Source organism: Photinus pyralis, unplaced genomic scaffold, assembly GCF_008802855.1.
Source record: "Photinus pyralis isolate 1611_PpyrPB1 unplaced genomic scaffold, Ppyr1.3 Ppyr1.4_LG4, whole genome shotgun sequence".
NCBI classification, from domain to species: Eukaryota; Metazoa; Arthropoda; class Insecta; order Coleoptera; family Lampyridae; genus Photinus; species Photinus pyralis.
Genome location: NW_022170511.1, coordinates 25,883,576 through 25,908,625, shown reverse-complemented (window position 1 = coordinate 25,908,625; position 25,050 = coordinate 25,883,576). Strand labels below are relative to the sequence as shown.

The 25,050-nt window shown below is 38.9% G+C and overlaps 2 protein-coding genes across 4 annotated transcripts in view; one reads left to right on the top strand and one right to left on the bottom strand.

The window, feature by feature from the left end:
- LOC116169371 (serine/threonine-protein phosphatase 4 regulatory subunit 1-like) overlaps positions 1-1,909 on the bottom strand; it is a 30,419-nt gene extending 28,510 nt beyond the window's left edge. The window contains exon 1 of one of the 2 annotated variants that reach the window (XM_031485451.1): positions 1,754-1,909. In XM_031485451.1, the coding sequence (XP_031341311.1) occupies positions 1,754-1,862 (109 nt within the window). In that variant the 5' untranslated portion in view covers positions 1,863-1,909. The remainder of the gene's footprint in view (positions 1-1,753) is intronic. The other variant, XM_031485448.1, reaches the window with a different exon arrangement.
- The window catches only part of LOC116169370 (transient receptor potential-gamma protein), a 433,246-nt gene that overhangs the window by 309,508 nt on the left and 98,688 nt on the right, over positions 1-25,050 (top strand). The window lies entirely within an intron of this gene.

The following is a 25,050-nucleotide window of genomic DNA, read 5'->3' as shown; positions in this document are numbered from 1 at the left end:
AACTGATATTTTATTTTAAAGATTCAATAGAATCATAATTTAATTCAATGGGTTTTAATGTTTCAACGAATATTAGGTAGCTATGCACATATAAAAGTAAGGCAATTATTAATTGAAGCATAGGTGTTATTCAGGTATTGCAAATACAGTACACCATTGCCTCAATGATTATCCCATTCAGATTATCAAAGCGTTTTTTCTGTGTACACTCGCAGTTATTTCACAATCAAACAATTTGTTTATGGTAGGCATGAAATAGTAGGTAATTTTCCACAAATTCTCATCCGAATTTTAGATGGCAGCAAGTCAGGTTTGGTAATCTTTTTGTCTTGGATAAATTTTTGTAGAGCCTTTTGGCACAGAGGCAATAGTGTCAATACCTTTTGGAACTTTGAGAGAATTTTTCAGACGTCTTTCATACACTTAAGGAGGAATTTGTTTCCGTACACGTGGAGATAGCAACAGCTCGATTGAATCATTCTTTTCAAGGATAAACGCTGAGCTCCCACGAGACTATACCTAAAATTCAATCGAAGCCTTCATCTTTCATTCTAAGGATCAAAAAATGTTATCTTTCATGGATAAAAGGTTCCAAGGTCCCGAACCTGGAATCAAGAATGTGTCATCCTGTCAAAAAAATGAATGGCAGAATGCAACCACGGAAAGGAAATGACACCTTCCCTACAAATATCAGACCTCCTGAGATCAGATCATATTTTATTTTTATTTTATCACAATCAGTAGATTAGGTTACCTAAACAGGAAACGTTATCTTTCCTTATGAATGATTACTGTTTCAATGTTTTAAGGTCAAATCTTCTCTTGCGATCAGGACGATTAACGGGTTAAGTGGCAGAGTAAGGTATACTGGTAAACTGCACAATTCAAACTAAATTAGGACATTAAACAAACGTGTTTATTTTGGGATTTTATTGTTGCAGCAATTAGTTACATTTCTTTAATAGACATTCCAACGTATTAAAAGAGTAATAATAGAAACAATTTGTACTTATTGGTATGGTAAGAGCGCGCAGTGATGAGGCATTAAAAGAGACAAAAGGCAGTAAAACAAAACCAGGACTAACCAGATTGCAATTGAACGTGTGAATAGTTTTATGCTCAAATAAATTGCAAGCAGCTGTTCTTACCATCGGCGGTATAGAGAATGCGCTATTTCTGGATACAATTAAAATAAGGAAACATAATTATTTAAACAGCGCGCCGCGAAGATGGTTCAATGAAGTTGGAAAGTCCATTGATTATAGAGATATGCAACTGGAAGTAAACGAAAATTGATATTTTTCAAGCAAAAGGTGCGTCAACATTCCATTTTTTTGCACTACCTACTTCCGATCTTTGGTGACAGGAAATGGCGCGACGTAAAAGATCCCCCGCAAGTTTGTATATTTAGATGCAGGTACAAAAATAGACCAGACACCCTATGGAGCATAACCCCCAGCAGAATATCACTAAATTAGAAAGGAACTTATTCTCTGTAGAAATAAGAAGCATCAGACAGAAAAGGTCAACATTTGTTTACCCTCACAAGATTTCGGCACGCCGATAATCAATAATAAATGTAACATAACCTACTTCCTTTCCGATAACGCGTAACGAAATCGTTAAGAATTCATTAAACTACTAACATCCGACATCCTGTTGATAAAAGATTATTCTAATCAACGTAAAGTAGCTATGCACAGCATTCCAATCGCAATATAATTTGTACACAAAAATAAACATTTATTCTTACCGTCTTCCCTGGACATACGCGAAAGAATTTTCATTATCTGAGGTAAATCTTGGGTGAGGACATCTGGCGGCGCTTTCTTGAACAATTCCAGAAGGACTCGCGGTACCATTTGACTGAAACAAAAGCATATTTTGAGTCATTATTTTAGACAACAACGCATGTTAAGAAAAGGCGCGAGTGTAATAAAAAACGAAAGAATTTGGCGGTTTCCGGCACACCACGAAATGTGCGTAATGGATTATGCTAATGATATACCGGCAGAGTAGGCGACTGTTTACTACAGAAATGGCGGGAAATAAATTCGTTAAAAGTGACGCAATCAGTTCTTTAATTCGACTAAAAAATAGAAAAAAAGCTACTTGTTTACAGCAATCGTATAAAAAAAGATGGGATGGAATTAATTAAAAACCGGTCCAAGATTGTCATGTTTTCATGCATATTCCACGGAGAATATAAATACCTTCCTTATGGTAGTGGACACAATGCGTGTCCCTTTAAAAAAATAATATTTGCATTATTATATGCGATTAGCCTTCAAATAGAATTGGTAATGAAAAAATATGAAAATTTCGTTAAATAATTGCAATTTACGTTGATTAATTTAAAAAAAAAAATTGCTAAAAGTATCCATTTGAAGTAAGCCAGCACATGAAATGTCGGCAAATCGCAGATCAAGCTAAACAAGTTCGCAACTGGCAGTTATTGGTCAGAGAGTCTCCGCCCCACGAAAACAATGTAAGATGGCCGGCGCGGGCCTCAAAAAGGTGTTTTGTGCTTAATTTTGGTAAACGTAAAAAAAGAATCAAAACATCGCACACGTAATTGAGCTTTATAATAAATCGCGTTTTAAACGGGAGCGATATCCTTGAAAAACGCGCGGCGAGAAAATCTCACGACGCGCGGTACTAAATTCGTACTAGGACACTCAAATTTGCCAGGCTTTTCGGGTGACGTCAGTGAAGCACTCGATTCGTAAACAAAATGGTGGATTTTTGCGATTCACGAAACGTATCCGCAATAAGGTTTTATATGCCTGAATGACCGTATACCTATCCAATTTTGGAAGACATAGACCGACAATTTGAATAGTTTTTGCACAATAATAGGTATAGTGCATTTCATGCAAAATAGATACTAGGTACCTACATACAATTGTGAATTCATCGACAAAAATGCAAACCATGATATAGTTTGGGAAGTGAGCATATATGCATTATTCTTTTGAAAATCATTCTATTGCACGAAAACCTTATTTTTCTCTCCCTCCTTCAGTCGAGTTTTCAACAGAGGGTTAACTTTTTAAATGATATACCTAATCTGTACCTTGTTGAGTAGAAGTTATAATTAGGTAATAGTGACTTTGAATAGTAGGTCTTGCGAGCCGACAACCAAACCATACCTACTTAAATTACTCAAAATTACTCCAATCACATCAATTGCTGCAATATACCTAAGCATCTCTTTTAGGCAAAAACTATATAGACGACCCTTCTTATAGTTAATTCTTCACCATTAAGTACCTAGGTACCTATGTGTTTTCTCGTTTTGCAATTTTTGCATTTAAGATGTTATAGAATAAGGAATTCTTACAATTTTTGCAGTCAAAACCTATCTAGCAGATACCTAAGTTCAACATGGTAAGAATGTTGTCAATGCACGAAGGTGGAAAACGATCCATTCCAATTTTTGCAATTTTCTGCAGATTGTTCAATTTTCTCTTCCATATTTCCTTCGCAACAGAATTACGAAATCTGGCATTTATAAAGCGAAAACATGTTTATACTTCAGTCAATTTTTGTGTTGTTCTTATATATACTTCCATAATTCTGTCGAAAACCACACCCGTCCAAACATGACCTCTCGGACGCAGATCACCTTCGCGGGGTCCCTGGGAAGCTCCGTCATCTTACAAGGGCTCAGTGTGAAAAAAAGTTTGAGAAACGCTGATGTAAACAAAAATTCCAAAGGTGACTCGACAGCAATAGGTAGATATTTTTTGATCGTATAGTGACCACCTCAAAATAAGCTAGCCAATTGCGATAGCATGCTTAAGCATCAATTAACATTTACCTACTCGAAAATTTACAAAATGAGCCAACACGGACCACTTGGTACAAATTATGGTACTCGGACGCTACAATTAAATACCTAGGTACTCCCGAGGCGCTCCAAAACAAGAACCAAAGTTGATATACCATCGTCGTACACGTACTCTCTCCATAGTTGATAAAAACAATTTCGTGGTAGGTAAATTTCCCGTTTCACGAAGTGATGAACTTTTGGCCGATGAATCCAGAAGACTTGTTTATTGTTTTGACATAACCTGGGACGGAGTAATAATCAACTCGATACGACCTACGAAGGGTCGTTCCCCGACTAGGCATGAAAACAAAAGACTATGGAGCAACAACAGTTTATTTTTCAATATAATCCCGGCGCTTTTGAATAGGCGCAGGTAGGTTTTAACAACATCTTTAATCCAGTATATTAAAATATTCATTTGGTTTTTCCGCAAAACGGTCCTCAACAGCTTCTATATGTTCATTGTATCTAAATTTTTTCCCCCATAGTGTTTTTTTTTGAGGCTCGGGAACAAAAAATAATCAATAGGATGTTCAGCAGCTTTTGAAAGCTTGGACTTGTGCACTGGTGCACTGTCGTGGAGCAACAAGACACCTTGCGTCAGTTTTCCGCGTCTGTTCACGTTATCATCTCTATACCTAAGGGGATGCATCACTCTCCCGTTACCGTACCACCCTCAATCAGCAAAATTCCCAGAGAGTCCCAAAAAATGGTTGCCTTTTTTTTCCTGCAGAAGCAGCGACTTTAAACTTCTTGGAACATACCACTGCATCAACTAGGTATATTATTTCGATTCCGGATCATAATAATGAATCCAGGTTTCATCTGCAGTAATAAATCGAGTGATAGGTAATTAAATCTGATTCTCCACAGCGCGCCAAGAATTCTGAAAACCGTAGTGTCCGAAACTCCAAGTGAAGCTGCTAATTGTCTCTTCTGAAGTCTTACATCCTCCCAGTACCATAAACACTTGGTTTTTTCAACATCTGAAGTGATCACGTCAACAGGACGCCCTAGACCGGGATTCTCCAATGATTCACGAGCATGAAGTTAATATCACGTTACAGCACTAAGCACCACATGAACGAGCAGAGCAAATCCAATTCAGGGGTGGTCGTGGTCATATACAATATTATGATATACTTATAGGTAGATAACGGCAACGAAGAGTACATTTCATTTTGTGAAAATAATTATTAACTTCGTACGCGGTAAGCTGGTTATCTACAGACTCAGAAAATGTTTATCTAAAATTTATAGAGAATATTTGTTATTCCGTGTGATGATCAAATATACCTACGCCAAATCAATTGGCTGAAATATATCTATTTCCATACAATTCACAGAAAATGCTTACTAAAACGTCAATGAGTAGGTAAGATGAGATGTAGCCCATTATCGGATGTGTGAGAGGTTTCGAAGGGAAACAAAACTGTCCTCCAATATAGCAGAGCAGCACAAGTATTCGTTAATAAACCGTAATCAAAACACTTAGGTATAGGTACCTATGTTTGCAAAACAATGTGAGAAAAATCTGCATTTATAACCAATTTCGATAGAAAAACGACAAAACGCACAGCCTTAAGACACCAGGAACAAAAGCAACAACAATGCAAATGAAACGGGAAAGACATTTCCAATAACATAACAAACACAAAAACATCAAATAATAAAAACAAGTTAAAACAGTTCGACGTCGGGGTTTCCTTTAATATGTGCTTAAACAGATCATCGTGCCCCAAATATGCCTGCACAGCAAATTTCCAATCGGTAGAGTTCTTCAAGTTTCATTGAAAATTTGGTTTAACGGCTTAGTTTAACTGAGAATCAACATAACGAATTATCTAAAAATTTACTGCAATAGGTATACCTGTTCCGAGTATTTAATTTAAGTACTTGAAATTGACCATGCGACCCATAATCCCTCAGCGGAGAGGTAATAATTTCGTACTCGTGAATAGATAAAGTCGGGACAATTATTTTATTAGCGAAAAAACTGGACATACACTGCACACTGTGATATTCTATTTCCTTATTAACATTGGAAATGTTTATGGTTTCGTATTTATAGGTACGGCTACTAGGTATCGAGTTTCGTTCAAGCAGGAAAGACAACGGCGTGTCGCTTCAAGTGACGATTGTACCGTACTCGACCGCGATCGGTCGTGGATACCTACTGTCGATACGGTAGGTACTTACATAATAATGATCAATTGTTTGGTTAATTCCAATTTAAAATTCTCGCACTCTCCTTTGATAGTATTACGAGCATGGTGTTTTACATATTATATGGCGCTATAAGGTTGCCATTTCCAATGTCTCCGATGGTTGCATGGATTGAGAAATGTGTGAATTGTTTAACACATTTATAAAGGAAACTTGAGGAATGTCTTTCAGCTTTCAGACTAAGCGATATGCAAGAATATCATGATAGTACGAATATAAGGCCGAACATCCGAAAGTTTCACGATAATCCGTTGCCGAGATCTCGATCGTTTAATAAAAGGCGCCCGAACATCAGCCGATAGTTAGTGAAAAAATAAGCTCCTTTTTGAGAATCAAAAATGCGCTAAGAATTACAATCAATTATAGCACAGAAAGTGTAGATCCACACCTATTTTCTGCGGCGCAAATTTTCGGTAATTAACGACGAATGTGCACCTAGGTTGATCAATCCAAAACGTACTGATCAAAAAAACCTCGAAAAAAACCTTCCTACACAAAACAGAATTTTCATCAAATATTTGTTATAAATTTCAGATGTGATATCAATCTTGAGAATCCACATTTAAAAAAATATACTTGCCAACACAAGGAAAATAGATACACACTGTGTCCAAGAAAATTTTTCATTTTTCAATTACCTATGATGATTTTTTCGAAACGAAACGTTGTATTGAAAGTCTCTCAACGGTGTCTTGTAGAGCTCAAACAATGGCAATAAAAAAGTGTTATCTATTTTTTATTATACCTGAATCACAATCTCCGTTTTAAACACTCAAATACCTACGTGCGAAAAAAGGCCTTTTTCGTCGACCTCTCGATAACAGCATAAATTACACCTTAGTTACGGGTGTAGTAATCAAGCTCATTAATGGTTAGAAACCATTATACGTTAGCAACCATTAATCGTTAGCAACCACTTATACATAACCATTATACATTAGCAACCATTAATCGTTAGCATCAACTTATACATAACAACCATTTTATTAAAGGGAAATGACATTTATATAACAATTCACTTTCGGCAACAGCTGAGAACTTCCATCCACCTAACCATTTTAATCTCGGTTTTAATGTAGTGAGATCAGCAGCCAGTATGGTCGCCAACGATCTCAGCAAAGCATATCCCGTGTAGCTTCTCGGATAAGGTATTGTTAAGGTATTCAGTTACTTTACCTTCAACATTGAGTAGGTACGTCGCCCACAGAGATGAACTTTTCCATATCTTTAACTGTTAATACACGTACTTTAGTACAGTTGTAAAAGAAATAATTACATTCTAATTTCACATACCTTTTCAAGGTAAAATGTCAACATGACATTTTCGGAAATATCTCCTTTCAAATTCATTGTATTCCATCAATTGCCGAACTGATCGAAACCGTTCCAATAAGTTTCTTTTGATTTGAGGGGATATAATGTTAAAATCGCCTCCGCAGCAGAGCAAGCAACATAATCTTCCACTGCGATTACGAGAACTGACGGTACAGCATTAAACAACATACTTATTACTATAGCAACGACAATATATTTAGTGAAAAATCGTAGCTCATAATCTCTTTTGTAATCTCTCGTAGTTGATTTTAAAATAACCTACCCCAGTGAGGTCGACGAAAAAACGTTGTATGCAATTCATGTATAAATCGGCGATTATTGGTTCGTTCGAATTTAGTCCACTCGCTGCGCTCGTGGACTAAACATCTCACTCACCAATAAAACGCCTCATTTATACACTCATTGCATAAATAACTATTAAAACACACGTGCTTTAAAGTTGCTAAGTAATGAAACTTCAAGTATGACTTTTGAAACTGTCATCTGGGCGACAAAAAAATCCTCTTAGGTCGCTTTCCGTAAATGCAGAACATTTCTTTGGCTTGTACCTATCCTTTGGTTGAAGTTTCACAAACGCGCGTAAGTTAGGGTAGGTAGGCTTTCAAATATGTTCCACTTTTTAATCGCAGCATTGTTTGAGGTTTTGAATGAATTCACCAAAAGATAGAAGATTTAAATACCTTTTACATTTCCTTCATATATCCCAGCATTATCGATGCATTTAAGACTTTATTCGTAAGTAACTTCCTATTCATCAATGGAAACAGCTTTTCATATTCTTTATAATATGCTTTACTGGATTTGGATTTTACAGCTACCAACGTTTGTTTAGATTTTACAACAAGCGATTTAATGGACATGTATTTATTATCTTTTTCCACGGAAATCGTTTTATTCATAAACACGATGATTTTTATGAACCAACGTCAAGTGACATTTTCATGGCAATCGTGAAATTACGAACACCCAGCCCACTTAATTAGACACGTATTCGACTACAACGTCAATATGGTTTCATTGTATTTCCTATTTTTAAATTATACTGCAGGTATAATAAAAAATACTATAAGATACACGTGTATAATTGGTCTTTAAAGCTCTTGCAACGTTAAAGGCACTCCGCTTCGCGTCGTGCCATTAAATTCGTTGCGGATTTTTTCTCTAATTTGACCATCGTCGTATCTGTGCAATTACACCCATAAAACATTTCTGTAGCTTCGCTTCAAGGTAAATGGTCGACAAAATATTAACACATTTGATCTACCCGGATAGTCCATTATAGATTTATCCGAGGATTTATCCATTCAATTAGGTACAAATAGAAAAAGTCACAATTGTGTTAAAATCCTTTCGTGAAAATGAAAAATCCTATTAAAAGAACATTTTAAACTGTATATTTTAAATACGTTTCTAATTAGATACCTATCTTCCTATTCGAAACGTGCTACATTTGAATTATGAGGGTAAGCATTTTTTGTTGATAGATATTCGTCGTCTCGTCTCTCTTTGCAAACTTTATCAGCAAATTCTTGAAGAACAAAGGAATGTGCACTAGAAGTTAATGTTTATAGAATAGCAGTGATAAACGTTCTTTTTATGGAGACTGAACCGGTTTAAGCATAATAGAAAAATACCTACTGTATCTTTACACTATGTATCTATCAAATCAATTTGTTATCACTTCATCAAGTAACTTAAAAGTACTTTAATAAAAAAATAAATCGTCTTTAGCATTATTTTATTTTCCAGGTGAAGGTTGGTTTTCTGTTTTTTTGGGGGCGGAATTTATTCCTATTTTGTGGAAGGGTTTCAGTGAAACATCCACGTTTCGTCGTCTGTAACAATCCGCAAAAAATAATTGCCATCGTTCGACAAACTCTCCAAATAGTCCTGACAAATTTCTTTCTTCTCCAGTTTCTGCTCAGGTGTGAGGAGTTGAGAAATCTATAGAGCACTTTTTCCATAATTGTTGGAAATGCTGGTACTCGTCTGTTGTTTTTGAATAGATATAGATTCGACTCCAAGAGACATCCTAAATAAGTAAATAAGAAATAAAAACAAGTTGCGACCGTGACAGGAGGACTATTTTGGTATAGGTAGCAGGTATGGACAAAACCCAGAATAGTATATTAAAACATAAGTTGCAGAAGGCGGCCTATTCTAGCACGAGTTCAAGTTTCGAACCTGAGCCGCGCAGCGGCGAAGGTTCGAATGAACGAGTGATAGAAGGCCTTCTGCAACGAACGTTTTATACTATTTTCTATGTTGAGCCCTTAATTATTATTTATAAAAGCACTGCGTACATCTTTCAAATGTTTAAATTAGTCTCTCTAAATTTTAACATTTTTCGTTATTGCGCCTGAAAATAGATACACGAAGGTAAAATTTGCAATGTCTGAGACAACCTTTTCATCTACTCCGCCAGAACTACACTTAATAGCCGAAGAAGCGGTCGATAATCTGTTACCGACAAAATCAAAAGGAGAGTATGAAAAAGAATACCTAAAATTTAAAGATTGGTGTGGCGCACAAAACGTGACAGTGATACGCGAAAATGTTTTGTTAGCATTCTTTACAATAATGAGCAAGAGCTACAAAAGTTCTACGTTGTGGAAGAATTACTCGATGCTCCGATCTATGTTGAATGTTCGAGAGAATATTGATATTTCTAAATTTATGAAACTGCAGGCATTATTAAGACGAAAATCAGTTGGATATGAGGCAAAGAAGTTTAAAATATTACAATATCCTGAATTAGAAAGATTCATTAATGAAGCACCCAACACAGAGTATTTGGCAGCGAAGGTAATTTTATTAATTTTCAATCAACAATTACACACTGATACATTTATAGGTAATTCTAATAATTGGTTATTCCGGAGCATGCAGGCGGGAGGAACTAAAAAATTTGCTTACGGATGATATAGACTACAAGTCCGATTCAACTTTTGTGACGGTACCAAAAACCAAAACTAAACGTCCAAGGCTATTTGCAATTACAAATGCAATGTGGATAGGCTTAATCAAGGAGTATGCTTGCTTAAGACCTGTACATATAACCCACAAACGGTTTTTCATATTTTATCGACAAGGACGTTGCACGGTGCAACCAATTGGTTTGAACAAAATAGGCGAGATGCCCCGAATTATTGCAAGATATCTCAAGTTGCGGAACTGCGATGAATATTCCGGGCATTGCTTTCGCCGATCATCAGCATCACACTTGGCGAACAATGGTGCAGATATAATGACACTGAAGCAACATGGTGGGTGGAAAAGTTCCTCAACAGCAGAGGGTTACGTTGATCAATCTAAAAAAAAAGAATTGAAGTCGCAGAGTTACTTTCGGTTTCGACTACTCAATCCAAACAACCTCAAGCTGGACCCTCCACGAAACCATGTACTGTTACTAGCGGAGAACAATCCACCCTCGAATCCACCACTGTTAACTCGTTACAAAATGTCCCCGGAATTACTATAAATGCAGGTGAACATTCCACGGTGACTGTTAAAATTTATAACAATTGTTCTTTTAAGAACGAAAGTTAGGTTGAGGTTAGATAATTTCATTTTAGCACATTTTTAAGAAATCGTTTATGCAAACTTGTTTAATGACTTTATTGGTGTAATTTAATAATAAATCGTAATGCGTGTGCATTTTTCCTTAAATATGAGCTTTGTTTAATGAATAAACATTGATATTAGTGTGAAAAAAAGTAACCAACTTTAACTTTACCACAGAACACGAGCATACAAAGTATAAAGCGTACTCTTGTGCTGACGTTTTGTTGGCTGTCACACATAACAGGTAAACAGGGATACCAATTCCTAAACAAAAAAAGCCTCCAAAAATCGTGTTAGAATGAAGTTCATTCTATCATCATAATCCGAATCAGAACAACGACATTATAAATGCGAAACATAGAAAGTCATAGATCTACACCGAAATGGTACTGGATATTTACAAAAATTATTGACAAAATTGAAGAACAATTATCCACAAATACATATGAACTAATAAACGTAAAAAGTAGTTATAGTTGAAAAAATACAACAAATTGTCGAACTGAGTGAACTCATGTTGGTTATGATGCTACTCGTAGATTTAGATGATTATCAGGACACTATTGATACTGACGCGGGTTTAATGGATAATTTAAGCTCGTAATACAAAATAATATTCCGTTTTGACATACTTTGTCGGAACGAAAATTATAATCAAACATGATCCAAAGTCCTCGTGCGAGATCGACTTCAGCGCATTTTTGTGTCGCAGATCAGTGTTTTATTAGCAAGTGACTCCATCATCAATATAAGATCTTGTCGAAGGCTACCACATTCATTTTGTCGGTACCCGCTTCCGACGTCCCGTTCACCTGCAATTCGCATTTTGGCGGATTTCGCTAAAAACCCGGCACAAAATAGTACTCAATTTTTGGGCACTTCTCATAGCTCGAGCTTCCATTGGCAGCACGAGAAAGAGAGACCGCGATTCGAGCTCTAAGAAACTTTTTGACGCCCATAGACGACTACCCCTGTGAAAGACGCGCGTCGTGCAAAAGGTGGTTCATTTCGTAAAAAAAAAACAAAATTCCGCCACGCAGGAGTTGCGGCATCAACTAGATCTTTTCGACGACACCACTTTGAAAACAATCGGAGAAAAACTGTACAAGAAGATAGAAAAAAACTGAAAATCTCCAGATTAGTCAGTCAGTTAGATCACACGCTCGCGGATGGCGTCCAGAAGTCCCCGACCTCACATCTTGTAGCCCTGTCCCTAAAGGCGTACATGTACACTCCTCGTCTTTTACAAGCGTTCATCTACGGGTTCGCATTTACTGCCAGCCAATCGGCCAAAGTGAGCTTAAAAGCTACCTTTTCAGAAATAAATGTGCAAAAATGCGCTAAAAAGCAAGCTGAAAATTTCGTCTATATGCTGGCGCTTTGAAGGGATGGCTCGGTTTCTGAAATTAATTTAGTCGAATTGATGAGGATTCTGACATGGAGGAGGAGGATATACTTCAGTATCTTATTCAGACAAAAATACGACGGACTACAAAAATACAAGAAATGAAAACTCAATTTACATCACTAACAAAAAAAAACTTTTTCATAGTAGGAGTAGCTGGTAGATCGCAAAGCATCTTACCTATATGTAGAGAAGATCAAACGATACAAAAGTTTTGCCACTTCTGGCTTAAGAGGTAACATCCGATGCTTGTGCTGCCATATTATCCTTTGTAAGAATCTTCTTATGGGAAAAGATTTTATTAAAAGCCTGCCATAGAAGTCAATCTTACCCTAGTCTCTTCATCGGTAAAAAAGCGCCTTGATGCTTTCATGGATTTTCTAAAGCAGGAAGTTATGAATGAAGACAGAATGTGCTTAGCCATGAGTTTTAAAGATAAAAGGAAACAAGAAGAAAGAAGTGCACGCAATAGGTATACCAACAGCATCCAAATTTTTCCATAAAGAAAGCCCAAAATGTGTTTTTTTTTTTCAAAAAGTCTCACTGCTCTCATCAATGCAAGGAAGCACTTGCACGAAGATGTCGATCGAATGAAAAATGCAACAAATGTCATGTGTCCCAAAGAACAATCAAAATCAGTCGTAAAGAACGCTTTCTAGAATAGTGACTCAGCTAGGAAAAGCAGAATTTGACCAACCACAATTTTACAGAAGTTTATTTGCAAACCATAGGTAGTTGTAGAATTAAAAAACGAGAATCACTCAAAGCATGTGATGCTTCTATTTGATACGAGTTCCCACAAATCTTAACGTTACCAGAAAAGGTTACTGAAGAAAATGGGTTACACTCTTATTCGAGAGAAAGAACTGAAACATTCTCTCGTTTATAATACAAAAACCGAAGACCGATAGGAAAATACAGCTGCAATTTTCAAGTTCTATACGAGCCTCTGAACTGTAGACATGCTTGTTCTGTAAGAAAAGAACCTTGGTTAGAAGAACTGCGGCAGATGGGTGCTGAAATAATTCATACAACATATTGACCTATAGACGTGCTAAAAGGCGCTGATATATCCCAGTAAGCTTTTTTCCTGGACGTGAGCATAACCTAGAATGTGTTTTAGTAGCCATTCACACGCTTTTGAGATGGATATTGATATAGGTAAACTATAAACACTTCTTGTATCCAACCGTCCTCCATTTTTATAACATCCATGTTTTCGAAGAATGCATGCCATATCTAATCTACGGAGTTTGAATGTACCGGGAATTGAAGACCTCCCCTCACAAGAAAAAGAGCAAGAAGTTATGGTACATTTTGTAAGTAACGAGAAACAACGAGAGGATGATCGCTATAAACTGAGCATGCCTCTTGGACCAACGGTCATCCTCCTTTGCCATCCAATCTTTTTTTATCCCACCAAAGGCTGAAGAAGGATAATTTTTACGATGTCTACAATAAGGTGTTTCTTAAATGGTTAAAGGATGGAGTGATAGAACACTTACCTAAAGACGAAACACTAGAAATGTCTAGTAAACATGGTCATTTTTTACCTCATCGCCCTACCATAACTCCCGTGGACCCTACATTTGACGCCTCATCCAAGAAAAACATTCAAGCTGCACCAAGCGAGTGTTTAGAAACGGGAATAAACCTGAGTGAACTAATTCCCTCCATGTTATTGCGTTTTCGCACTGAAAAGAGGGGTCGCAGCCATCAAAAAAGCCTTCCTTTGAAATTGGTTTGAGGGAAAACGACGGAAATTATTTGACGTTTTATGGAAATATAATATAAAGCTGACGATACCGACACAGGAACTTTTAGCTGCAGTCATTGAAGTAAGGATCAGATGCTTCAACAGTACTATCGTGTATAACACGAGAAGACCATTGGAAACCTTTTATCGTGAAGAGAGTAAAATTAAAACGTTTTGCCCTCGGTTTTGCCTATCCTGGAAATTGGTATCACGTTCCTGGTTACATCCGTCGATCATTTACCTAAAATTTTAGCCCCAACTTCGTTTCAAACAACAAAATGCATTGTGTGGGGATTAAAACACACAAGTCTCTTGGTCGATTACTATACAAGCTCATCAGGTTACAGATGGACATGTTGTGCCGGCATTTTTCCGACCTCAAATTCTGTGAACAAGTGTGAGAAACATTCCCAAAAATATGTTCTACTTTGTTCAAATGGACTCGCCATTTTTGAGTTCTTAATCCGTATCCAATCAGCGCGATTGTACGTGTTGCATGAAGTGGATGGGAAATTAATTCGAAGATTAAACTATGATAGGCGGTTGTTGTACAGAAATTTAACCAATAATTTTGGAACACAGATAACAGTGAACTTTTGCACGATAACCAAGGAGGGTTAAGTTAGTGGATACGGTTTGAAAAGCAGCTTCGATTTTATCCAAATAAAGTAGACAAACATTTTAAAAATTAATACCTACAAAAAATTACCATTCTAGACAGCTGATTTATCAATATTTTGCCTTCGTAATCGTATGTAACAAACATTTACTTCATAGTCAATTCAAAACGAATTAAAGAATTAGGGAAAACACCAGTATGATCTGAACCATTGCGCACTATTTTAAATGCGTTTAGCTTTGGGTAGCATTGTCTAGAGAAGAACGAATCTCCGAGAACGCCGCAGCAAAATATGGTAACATGCACAATATTATCAATTGAAACAAATGATAAAGTAATTCAATTATCGCCTTATAAAATTGGAACCCCGACAATGTTTAATATTAATCAAATTAATATTGAAATCTCCCACGAATTATTAAGGCGATTTATATTAAATCGTTTTTAAATGTACGATACACGTAATTTTGTAAACTAACGATAATAACGTAAAGAAGACGTCGCCACTAACAATTATAGTTGCTAATCAATAAGTGATTAGTGCAATTTCCTATAGTTAAATTGGAAATGGAGAAATCGCATCAAAACTGTGCCGCTGGGCAAAAGGCTGAGGTAATAACTCCGGAGGTTTTACATACTCGTAATGGATTACGTGAAAGAGAGGGTAGTAAACCGAAGGGTAGGTAGGTGTACGATTCTCGCACGTCATGCATTGACCAATCACGAATTACGTTTTAATACTGTGCCGATATTATAGGTGTGTCTACAATGAAAGTAGACCGTACACGTAACAAAAGGTGAATTTCCAATATCGAAACGAGGAACGAAAACTGCATGTGAAATGATAAATGAGTTGTAGAGGGGTAGTACATTCGTTGCACTTACTGAGAATGAATGCTACCTGTCAAGACAAAATGACCAAAATACTTGCAAGATGGCCTTCTCCTTATGGATGCTAGACTAATTCAGCAGTTTAGGCACTGGACAGCCTTTTGGGACAAAACCTCGACATCAACCTCTTTCGCACAGCCCCATGGGAGTTTACTTAGATCTTACGAAGTATACACATACAGCCCTAGTCCTTATCGGCGCGAGGCGGTACAAAATTGTTCAAGGGACATACCTAAATGGTATTACGAGTATAACAATGCCCTTTTGGAACTGCACAACACAACAATTGTAACATATACTTGCCTCGTTATAAAAGTGTTCCAGGTTGCGCAAATCGAATGTAATAGGCACTTTTTTTAGTAGGTAGGTTTAGGTGCAGTGCAGTTAATATCAGAGTGAAGCATTTTTCTTATGACCATTGAGCGTACTTGAATTTTTTGTGACATTTCCAAAAAAAGTTTTGGTTCGTTATGTTCATGTTTGAATATAGATACTTATCCAAAGACCAAACTTAGCTGAGAACGGAGTTTGTTGGGCCAGCATTACAACTTTTTTTTAATACCTAAACAGAGATTTTAAAATATTTCGACAAGAAGCTTACGGCCAAAGATCAGATAATTTTTGTTTCTTCTTTCATTTTGGTTTTAGCAATCCTACGACGTACTTGCCAGTAACAGTTTTACCTTTGACTCGACTAACTTCATCTTCAAATCAGGGAATCTAAAATCAGTGTTTAAAGCTCGAAAAACCTTGTAATGTTTAAGCAGAAAACCAGGTGTCAAATTCTTGACAGCTTCCTAGCTCAAACCAAATATAAAAAAAAACGATTTTGGCATCAATGACATCAATGTAAAATTGCCAACATTTTAACGAATTCAATATAATCGTTTTGCCGAAAAAATCTGAATCTCTTTTTCAGAATGTCCACAACACGCCAGATATAGAAGCTACAGGTTACTATTTTGAATTTCTACGAAATGAGGAAAACAAGTTGTAAATCAGCATAATGCATGATTAAAGCGCATTTTTGGTAATGCAGGTCAGTATTTTATTAGCGAAGTTTAAAATTATCGATCTCACGAGTAATTTTGGCTGCGTTAAATAATTAATTTTATTTAATTCCAATTGACGTACGTCTTCATTTTGTAAAACAAATCACAAAGTAAATAATAAGTTTTTATACTGGTAGCGCTATCTAACGGTAAAATTATAGCACCTCCGAAACCCATATCGAAATTATTTTCTTCAATTATCGATCTCACAAGTAATCTAACTCAAAATAGACTAGTGCTGTGCCTGCACATCTACACTATAGCAGAAAGCTTTTAGTGAAAATTTGAATTCTCTAGCTATTGTAGTTGTGGAGATCTCACGCGGACAGCCGGCCTGCCAGCCATAACGAATATAATAGCGTATTTTTTTCAAAAATTCGCTAAAAATTCCCGCTTTTATCATGTGCCATAACTAAACAAGCACCAGCTGACAATTATCTTTACCGATTTTAAGCGAACATGAGCATTAAAACTGCAAGGTAGGAGTAGTACAGTTTCTTTAAACATTGCAGATCTTTTGCGATTGACCCAAAATTCGATTGGCATTACTGCAGGGCTATGGAATTTGGAAATATTAATCCGGTCAATTAAGTGAGTACAAGTAACCGTAGTTATTAGTTCATTAATTGTGTTGCAGAAAACTTTGTGTGATTAGACTGTGCTTAGTGTCATTAGACGCGCGCTGAACTAATATAGATTTTGAGATATGTCCCAGATTTTTAGGACGCCCGTGAGCCCGGATGTTAATTAAAGATTTGATTTTTGGACGCTATCACTCGAATCCGGCGGCCGGTTGGAAAATCTAAGCCGTCGCAGATCCTACAACACCTCCAAGGGCTCGCAGGGTCGTCCGTCTTAAGGTCTATACGGAACAGCAGACTACCGCACAATATCTAAGCCATTCTGATGGTACAGCAAAAAGTCGCCCTGGGGAAGGTAACAGAACTCGCCGACGCCATACATAGCATGAGCCCACAGGCAGTAGACGTTTTTCAGTACGATAAGTCGGTCCAGGAAGCCAATAAGCGAACGCAGCAGCAGCAGCCCAACGGTACGAAAGCGAGAACACAGCCGCACACCAAGAAGGCAATACAAAAATTGCCGCCCATCATGCATGAGTCTTCCCATCATGTAGCAGAACGGTACTCTCAACACGTACCTAGATTTGAAACTCCGAAGGAATTTTCCATGGAGGTTCATCGTAGCTGATAAGCTGACACGAGTAAGCCAATCATCGGCGCAGATTTTCTGGCACATTACGAACTTACTTAACTAAATCAGAAACTTACCGATACGCAGACCGGGCTAACGAGCAATAGAATAGTAAGTATTGGGTCCGCACGGAAAAAGGGAAAACACCACGCTCTATTAGCTCACAAACCACGGAGCCTAGCAACCGGAAAACTCGATTCCGCCCGGGAGGATCTCGGAATAGCAAGACTTTCCGACAGTCCTTGGGCATTACATCTTGTGCGAACGTTTGGAGACCATGCGAAGACTAACAGACCTTGAAGATTTCTCTCAGAAATCGGCACGAATCATTTTTCCCCACCATCGACCTGATGAAGACTAGCCACCAGATTCCAGGCACGGAAGAAGAAAATACGGAGACGGCTGTCACAATACCATTGGGGTTGTTGGTATTTCCTTTTATGACGTTCCGTTTCAACGAAAAAGGAGAATGGACTCAAGCACTCCCAACAATACTTATAGGGACACGAAATGCTTGGAAGAATGACATCAAGGCAACAGCAGCGGATATGATAGCTAGACCCTCGGATAAATGTAACGCAAGTTCGAGGTTGCATGGAAAACCTACGCCCTACGGCAGTACCCAACCACGACACAAAGAAAAAACCGTTCACCCTCGAAGACGCAGAAACAGGCTCCCAGGTATACGTACGTTTCAACATCACGTGAGAGCGACTCCATCGCCAGCACAGCACTATAAACACTGTGACGTCACGTAATATGGCGCGCTCGCCATTCGTCGTCGTAAAAACGAAAACTCCCACACAATATCTCGCATGCACAGTATAATGCGACGCGGAAACGGAAAGCGTCTTGCCTTGTTCTCTAGCAGGTCAAGATCCAGCAGCGCTCTTTATCCTACCCCTCCAGTGTTATTTAGCCTGGATGTCTTTTAATCTTCAGCGTTCCTCGGTCTCAAGACCGAGCCCGCTGCCGCTACCGACCTCAGAAAGTACGCCGTCCGAGTAAATGACCCATTAAAAGACAATTTTTAGACCAGCGCAACCACCAAACACTTAACAGCGATTTTCCGGTTATTTTTGCTGTTAGTAATGGAGTCGCTCCACTAGTTTTCTCTTTTAACGGGCGGCCGCTTTGCAGTTTTAGAAAACTATTTTTCCGATTTGTATTTTATTCAACACAGGTAAATTTACACAACACATATGCCGCTTCATAGTAAACTTGAAGTAAAGTATCTCTGGATATAAGAGTGATAACAATATCGGCTTTGGAGCTCAGTGGTAGAGCGTTGGGCAACAAAACCGAAGGTCGGGTGTTCGAACCTGAGCTGAGGAAAGAATTTTTCATCTGTGGCCAGAGATTGGAATTCCCTTAGATCAGTTTCGAACATTCTGCCGGCTACTCGGAATTAGGTTTTCCTGCAGTTTTTCTAATTCGCAATGTAAATACCGGAGTAGTATAGAACAACTTATCACCTTCTGTCTAAAAAGCATTATGCGGGTCATTCTGTAATTGGGCGTAAGCCTGTTGAGGGCCTAGAACAAGAAGGACAACAAATAAATAAATATGTAAAATCCGCCAGCTGTGAGTAATAGGATAAAGCGCGAGCTCTGCGGTGTTTCCAGTTCTAAAAACGGTCGCTACGAGGAGGTAGGGACGCTGCGTCGTGTGTATTGATGTCTATGTACAGGGTGGCCAACTAAGAATGCCATGTACTGTATCTGAGAATGTATCCATCGTAGAGAGTTGCGGTAAGAAGGTATTCAAAGGTTTCCATAAAGAACACGCTGTATCTTCCAAACGGCTAAGCCAATTTAAAAAAATTATCAAAGTTTGAGATCGAAGGGACTTCAGCGCATTTTTGTGTGGCAGATCAGTATTCTATTAGCCACTTTCGACTCAACCATCAATAACAGATCTTGTCGAAGGCTACTACATTCACTAACCGCTTCCCACTTTCCGCGTGCACCCGCAATTCGCTTTTAAAGATTTGACTCCACCATCAGTAAGATCGTGTCGGGGGCTACCACATTCCCTTTGACGGTACCCCTTCCGACGTCCCGTTCACCCGCAATTCGCGTTTGAAGATTTGACTCCACCATCAGGAAGATCGTGTCGGGGGCTACCACATTTCCTTTGACGGTACCCCCTTCCGACGTCCCGTTCACCCGCAATTCGCGATTGAAGATTTGACACCACCATCAGTGAGATCGTGTCGCGGGCTACCACATTCCTTTTACGGTACCCACTTCCGACGTCCCGTTCACTCGCAATTCACTTCTATTGGCGACACGAGAAAGAGAGACAGCGATTCGAGATTTACGAAACGTTAAACCGCGTGAGTTCGCAACGGAAGGTAAAAGGCGGCCGAAGTTGACTACTTCTCGAAGACGCGCGCGCGCGCCTCGCAAAAGGTCGTTAATTTCGCCCCTAGGACAAAAAACAAAATTCCGCCACGCAGGAGTTGTGCGCGTTTACAACATCTTTCCGACGACACCAATTTCAAAAGAATCAGACCAAAACTGTAGTAGAAGATAGGAAAAAACTGAAAAACCTTCACGTTAGTATACTACGCTCGAGGATGACGCCCAGATGTCGCCAACCCCACATCATGTAGCCATGCCCCTAAGGTTGACAAATTTCACGGCCCTGTAGATACACGTACACCCGTTGCCTTTCTACAAGAGTTCTTCTACGCGCCCACATTTGCTGCCAGCCAGCCAGCCAGCCATCCATCCAGCCAGCCAGCCAGCCAAAGTGAGATTAAAAGCTACTTTTTACAAATAAATTTGCAAAAATGCGCTAAAAAGTCGGGTTAGTTCAAAAGAGCTATTATTCAGCTACAAATATTATAATATTTGAAGTTTTGTTGGTTTCACATATCACTGCTTGAGGGCTCTTTTCGACATTCCGACAGAAATGGTTAATTTTCTCAAAAAAATTAAATACATTGGTTTGATTTTTTTTTCATGAAAAAGTAGCATTTACGGTGACATTAAAAGCTTCCTTTTATAAATCGATCCACCTTAGGGCCGGTAATTATATAATAAAAATCATTCCGGAAAAATTAGCTTAAAAAAATAAAACTTTGAGGTTATAAAATCTTCATTGGCCTAAATTTTAGGTTAGGAACAAGATATTGAGATGCGATTATCGCGAATTTGTTTAGGCGTCATTTAACTACTTTTTCATGAAAAAAAATCAAACCAACGCATTTAATTTTTTTGAGAAAATTAACCATTTCTGTCGGAATGTCGAAAAAAGCCCTCAAGCGCCGATATGTGAAACTACCAAAACTTCAAATATTATAATATTTGTAGCCGAAGAATAACTCTTTTCAATTAACCCGAGTTTGTTAAAATCGGCTCAGCCGTTTCGAAGATACAGAGTGTTCTTTACGGAAACTTTTGAAAACCCCCCACCACTTCATTTTTAGAGATACATGAAAAATTGTCAAACAAAAAAGGTTCAGATTATCGTCGACTCCAAAGACCGGACATTTTTTTGTTAGGTTAATATAGCGGAAATCACGGAAAAATCACTTTTTTACATTCCAGATTGCAGTTACGCCCCCTAGCGGCCATTTCAGAAACTTAAAAATATTTTCCAGGTTTTTCTCGTGGCCGTTTTAGTAATAATTTTTTTACCGTAAGCCTCTACGATAGACAGGTTCCCAGATACAGTACCTCGCATTCTTATTTGGCCACCCTGTACAATACACCTCAGCAAACGAAATGACCATTTTCGGAAAATTATGTTAAAATTGCCGGGGGGTCCAAAATCATCCAACAAAAAAGGACCTTTTCCCTGTAACCCACAGTACAATTATGGTAGTGTTATGGAAATTGCACTTACACGGTCTCATGTACGGGGGGGGGGGGCATTCCACACCTCCCGGTATCACTCTCTTCCAGAATCCCTTTAGGCTTCAGGACTCGCTTCACAGGATTATAAGAACATCTTCTCCATACTGTAGGGAGGGTTCAAAACCACCTAGCAAAGAAAGACTGGATAACCCTCTCCCTGTCACTCTCAGTACACTTATGATAGTGTTATGGAAATGGCACCCAAATTGTCTCGTGTACTGGTATCCCGAAATCTCTCCTTATATACTGTAAAGAATGTGGCACAAGAGGGTCTGGGTGTGGCGGGGGGGTTGGAATACTCCCCTTATGATCCAAGGAAAGAAAAGGATAGTACTGCTACGAGCCAAAAAAGAAACTGCGAGGCCCAGTACGAGTAGAAAAGTATAGAAACATAATAGAAAAAAGTAACGTTAAATACCCCCCCCCCCCCTTCCCATTTTCTATATTTTCTTATGGCCTAACCGTAATGGCACTTGCTTTAATGCAAGTGCCGCAATGGAGCGCATAACCAGATGCACCGGGTGGCATAGATACCAGCTACAAAATACGTAGGGGCGGGAGGGGGGCTACGAATCTACGTAAATGTGGCCCTCCTACAAATGTATTTTCGGATTTATAAAAAACGATAATGGCGCAAGAGTTATTGTTGGTGTCGCATGTGAGCGCATAAGAAGAGCATTATATACATTTCTGTAGGGGGGGGGGGGGGGGCAGAAGATATTCTGCTCCGCGTTTTTCAGAAAATTATGCACTGCTGAAACCACGCCGTTTGCCGGCTTCCAACTGGTCCGTTACAAGTTAAAACCAATTGAGTGCCAAGTACCATTTATTTTGCGCTAATTATGCGCTACCATTATTCGTCCGAGATTTATTACCGTACTGGAGAGCGGGTGACGAATATGAAGGATACTTACTTGTACCACCCGATTCCAAAGGCAATCAGACCAACAGTCGCCGCTGCGCTAATACCAGCCACTATTGCAATAATGTACACCCCAGTGGTGTAATCTATAGCACTGTTCTTCAGAGCGACAACATCGGTGAATTGCTCGGGCGCATGCCCATACAGTCTGGTAAACTTAAAATTCTCATTGGCGTTTTGCGTTGTAGATAGGCCGCTCTTTGCAATGGGGTCTTGTCGAACCTTCACGTGACTCGGCGGGGGCGCCACTGAAATTTTCAACAATTGTACTCCTCTCCGCGACGATCCCCCACTCACCTGCTTTCTCGCCACTCTCGAAATACCTAGGATCGGACGGCGAATACGCGAACTCCGTCGGATCTTCGACGAGCTTGACGCTCGACGCCTCTCGATCGACGTCGTCGTCCCCCGCCTCCCCCGCCGCGTCCAAGGGGAAGCTAAAATCCGAGCTGTCCCCCTCGGAGTTCAACCTAATATCGTTCAGCATCGGAAAGTTAGGCTTAAGCACCTGGACGTATTCGTCGGGCGCGCGGTCCTCGAAGATGCTGTAGGCGTTCTCATCCTGAGGCCGCGCACCGTGCGTCTTAAAGTAGTACTGAGGCCGTCGGTCCGCTTCCTCTAGGTTGCGGGTCAGTTCGGTGATGCGTTGCGCCAACTTCTGCTTGCGCAGCAGATTTTGGGCGGCGACGCTGGGCCAAGTTAGGTCCGCTTGCTTGTACAGGTCCAGGTACGACAGGCCGAGCTGGGAGTTCTGTGGGAAGTTCGGGCGCGACTCCTCGTAGACATTTTGGTACTCCGAATTCGGTTGGTCGTCTAAAAAGAAAGGCGATTGATGCGTCTTTGCCTCAACCACATCCCGTTCCGATGGTAATTCACCTACCTCTAGACCATCCCTCTTCCGGAGCATCAGGCCGTTGATAGTCTGTAAAAAAAACAATGAGGTTACTTTTGTCGCATGCCGTACTAATAGGAAGTGACGTGTCGTAAAATATGATTACGGTCGCCGGGCGTATTGATTTATTGTTACTGATTATTGAGTTATAATACCCCTATGGTGAGCAGCAGGAGAGTTAATTGAGGTTGAATTTAATTACCGCATATCGTAACGAAATCTTGATAGACTAATTGTGTCATTAATTATCATTTGAGGTTGCCCTTTAGAGCGAATGTGTGTGCTTCGTACCTACGCGTTTCCGGGCCTGATATTTTCGATTATTAAATAATTACGCACACTATCAGAACGGAATGGGTATAATAGTATAACAGCCTACCGCATTAGATTGGATTTTTATAATCAAATCGAAGTATGTAAAAAAACGTCCTGTACAAACACGTTTTTCTCATGGGTCGAAAATATTTCGTTTGAGAGATGCCTTCCAAAATCTCAAAAAGTGTGTTTTTGGTTGGTGTTTTGATTAGATACGATCTTTGTCGTACTGATAGTGATTTTCTCGAATTAAAAAATTTGCTGTGACTAGCACGGATACCACCCATACAACTGCGCATGCGCGATTCTGCCCTTTTATGTTTAAGAATATGTCTACCAAATTTGGTTCCAATAGGTTCAGCCGTTTAACCGGAAATGAGGGTACAGATGGACCGACAGACCGACATTTCCGTCAAAAAACTGGGGGGGTCATTTTTACCCCAATGCAATTCCTCCCTTACTAACGCGCGGGTGGTAAAAAACGAACGTACACATTTTAAAAACTGTAGGAATGTTACGTCACGGACAGACAGACGGCCAGAGAAAGATTTACACAAACCAAAAGTGTCTGAGAATTTTCGGGGCTCACAAAATTGTTCGAGACATAGTTTTCAAAATATTTACCTCCCTTTCGTTTACGTGTTGGCCCCTGAACAAAGTGTAATGGAATAAGAATATTAAATATTGATTTGCGCATGACGTGACAATTAATTATTAATTAACTGATTAAGTAAAGCGTTGCGTGCAGTCAGTAATAATCGTAATGTAGTAGATATAGGTAGGTGTTAAGTTGTAAATAAAGTTTTAAGTCATCTTCAAGAGTGTATTCTTTTCCCTAAATGTCCTCTCCACCAGAGAGAACATTACAAAAGAAAATGTTAAATGATCGAAACTTTAAAAGCCTTTATCCTTAACGCAATAGCAATAAGGGTGTTTTAAAACTTTTTCAGAATCACCAAGACCCCTTACGGGCTACTTAAAATCCGCAAGATTTTCTAAGAACTATAAAAAACAAGTTAAAAAGTAATCGTAAACGATTTACATAAAGCGCATTTCCACTTGCATTCATTTCACATTTGTAAGATGCAACTTCTGTTAAAATCGTAAAAATCCGGCCACAAATATGAAAGATAGCGTTGCACATGGGCAATCCATTTTTG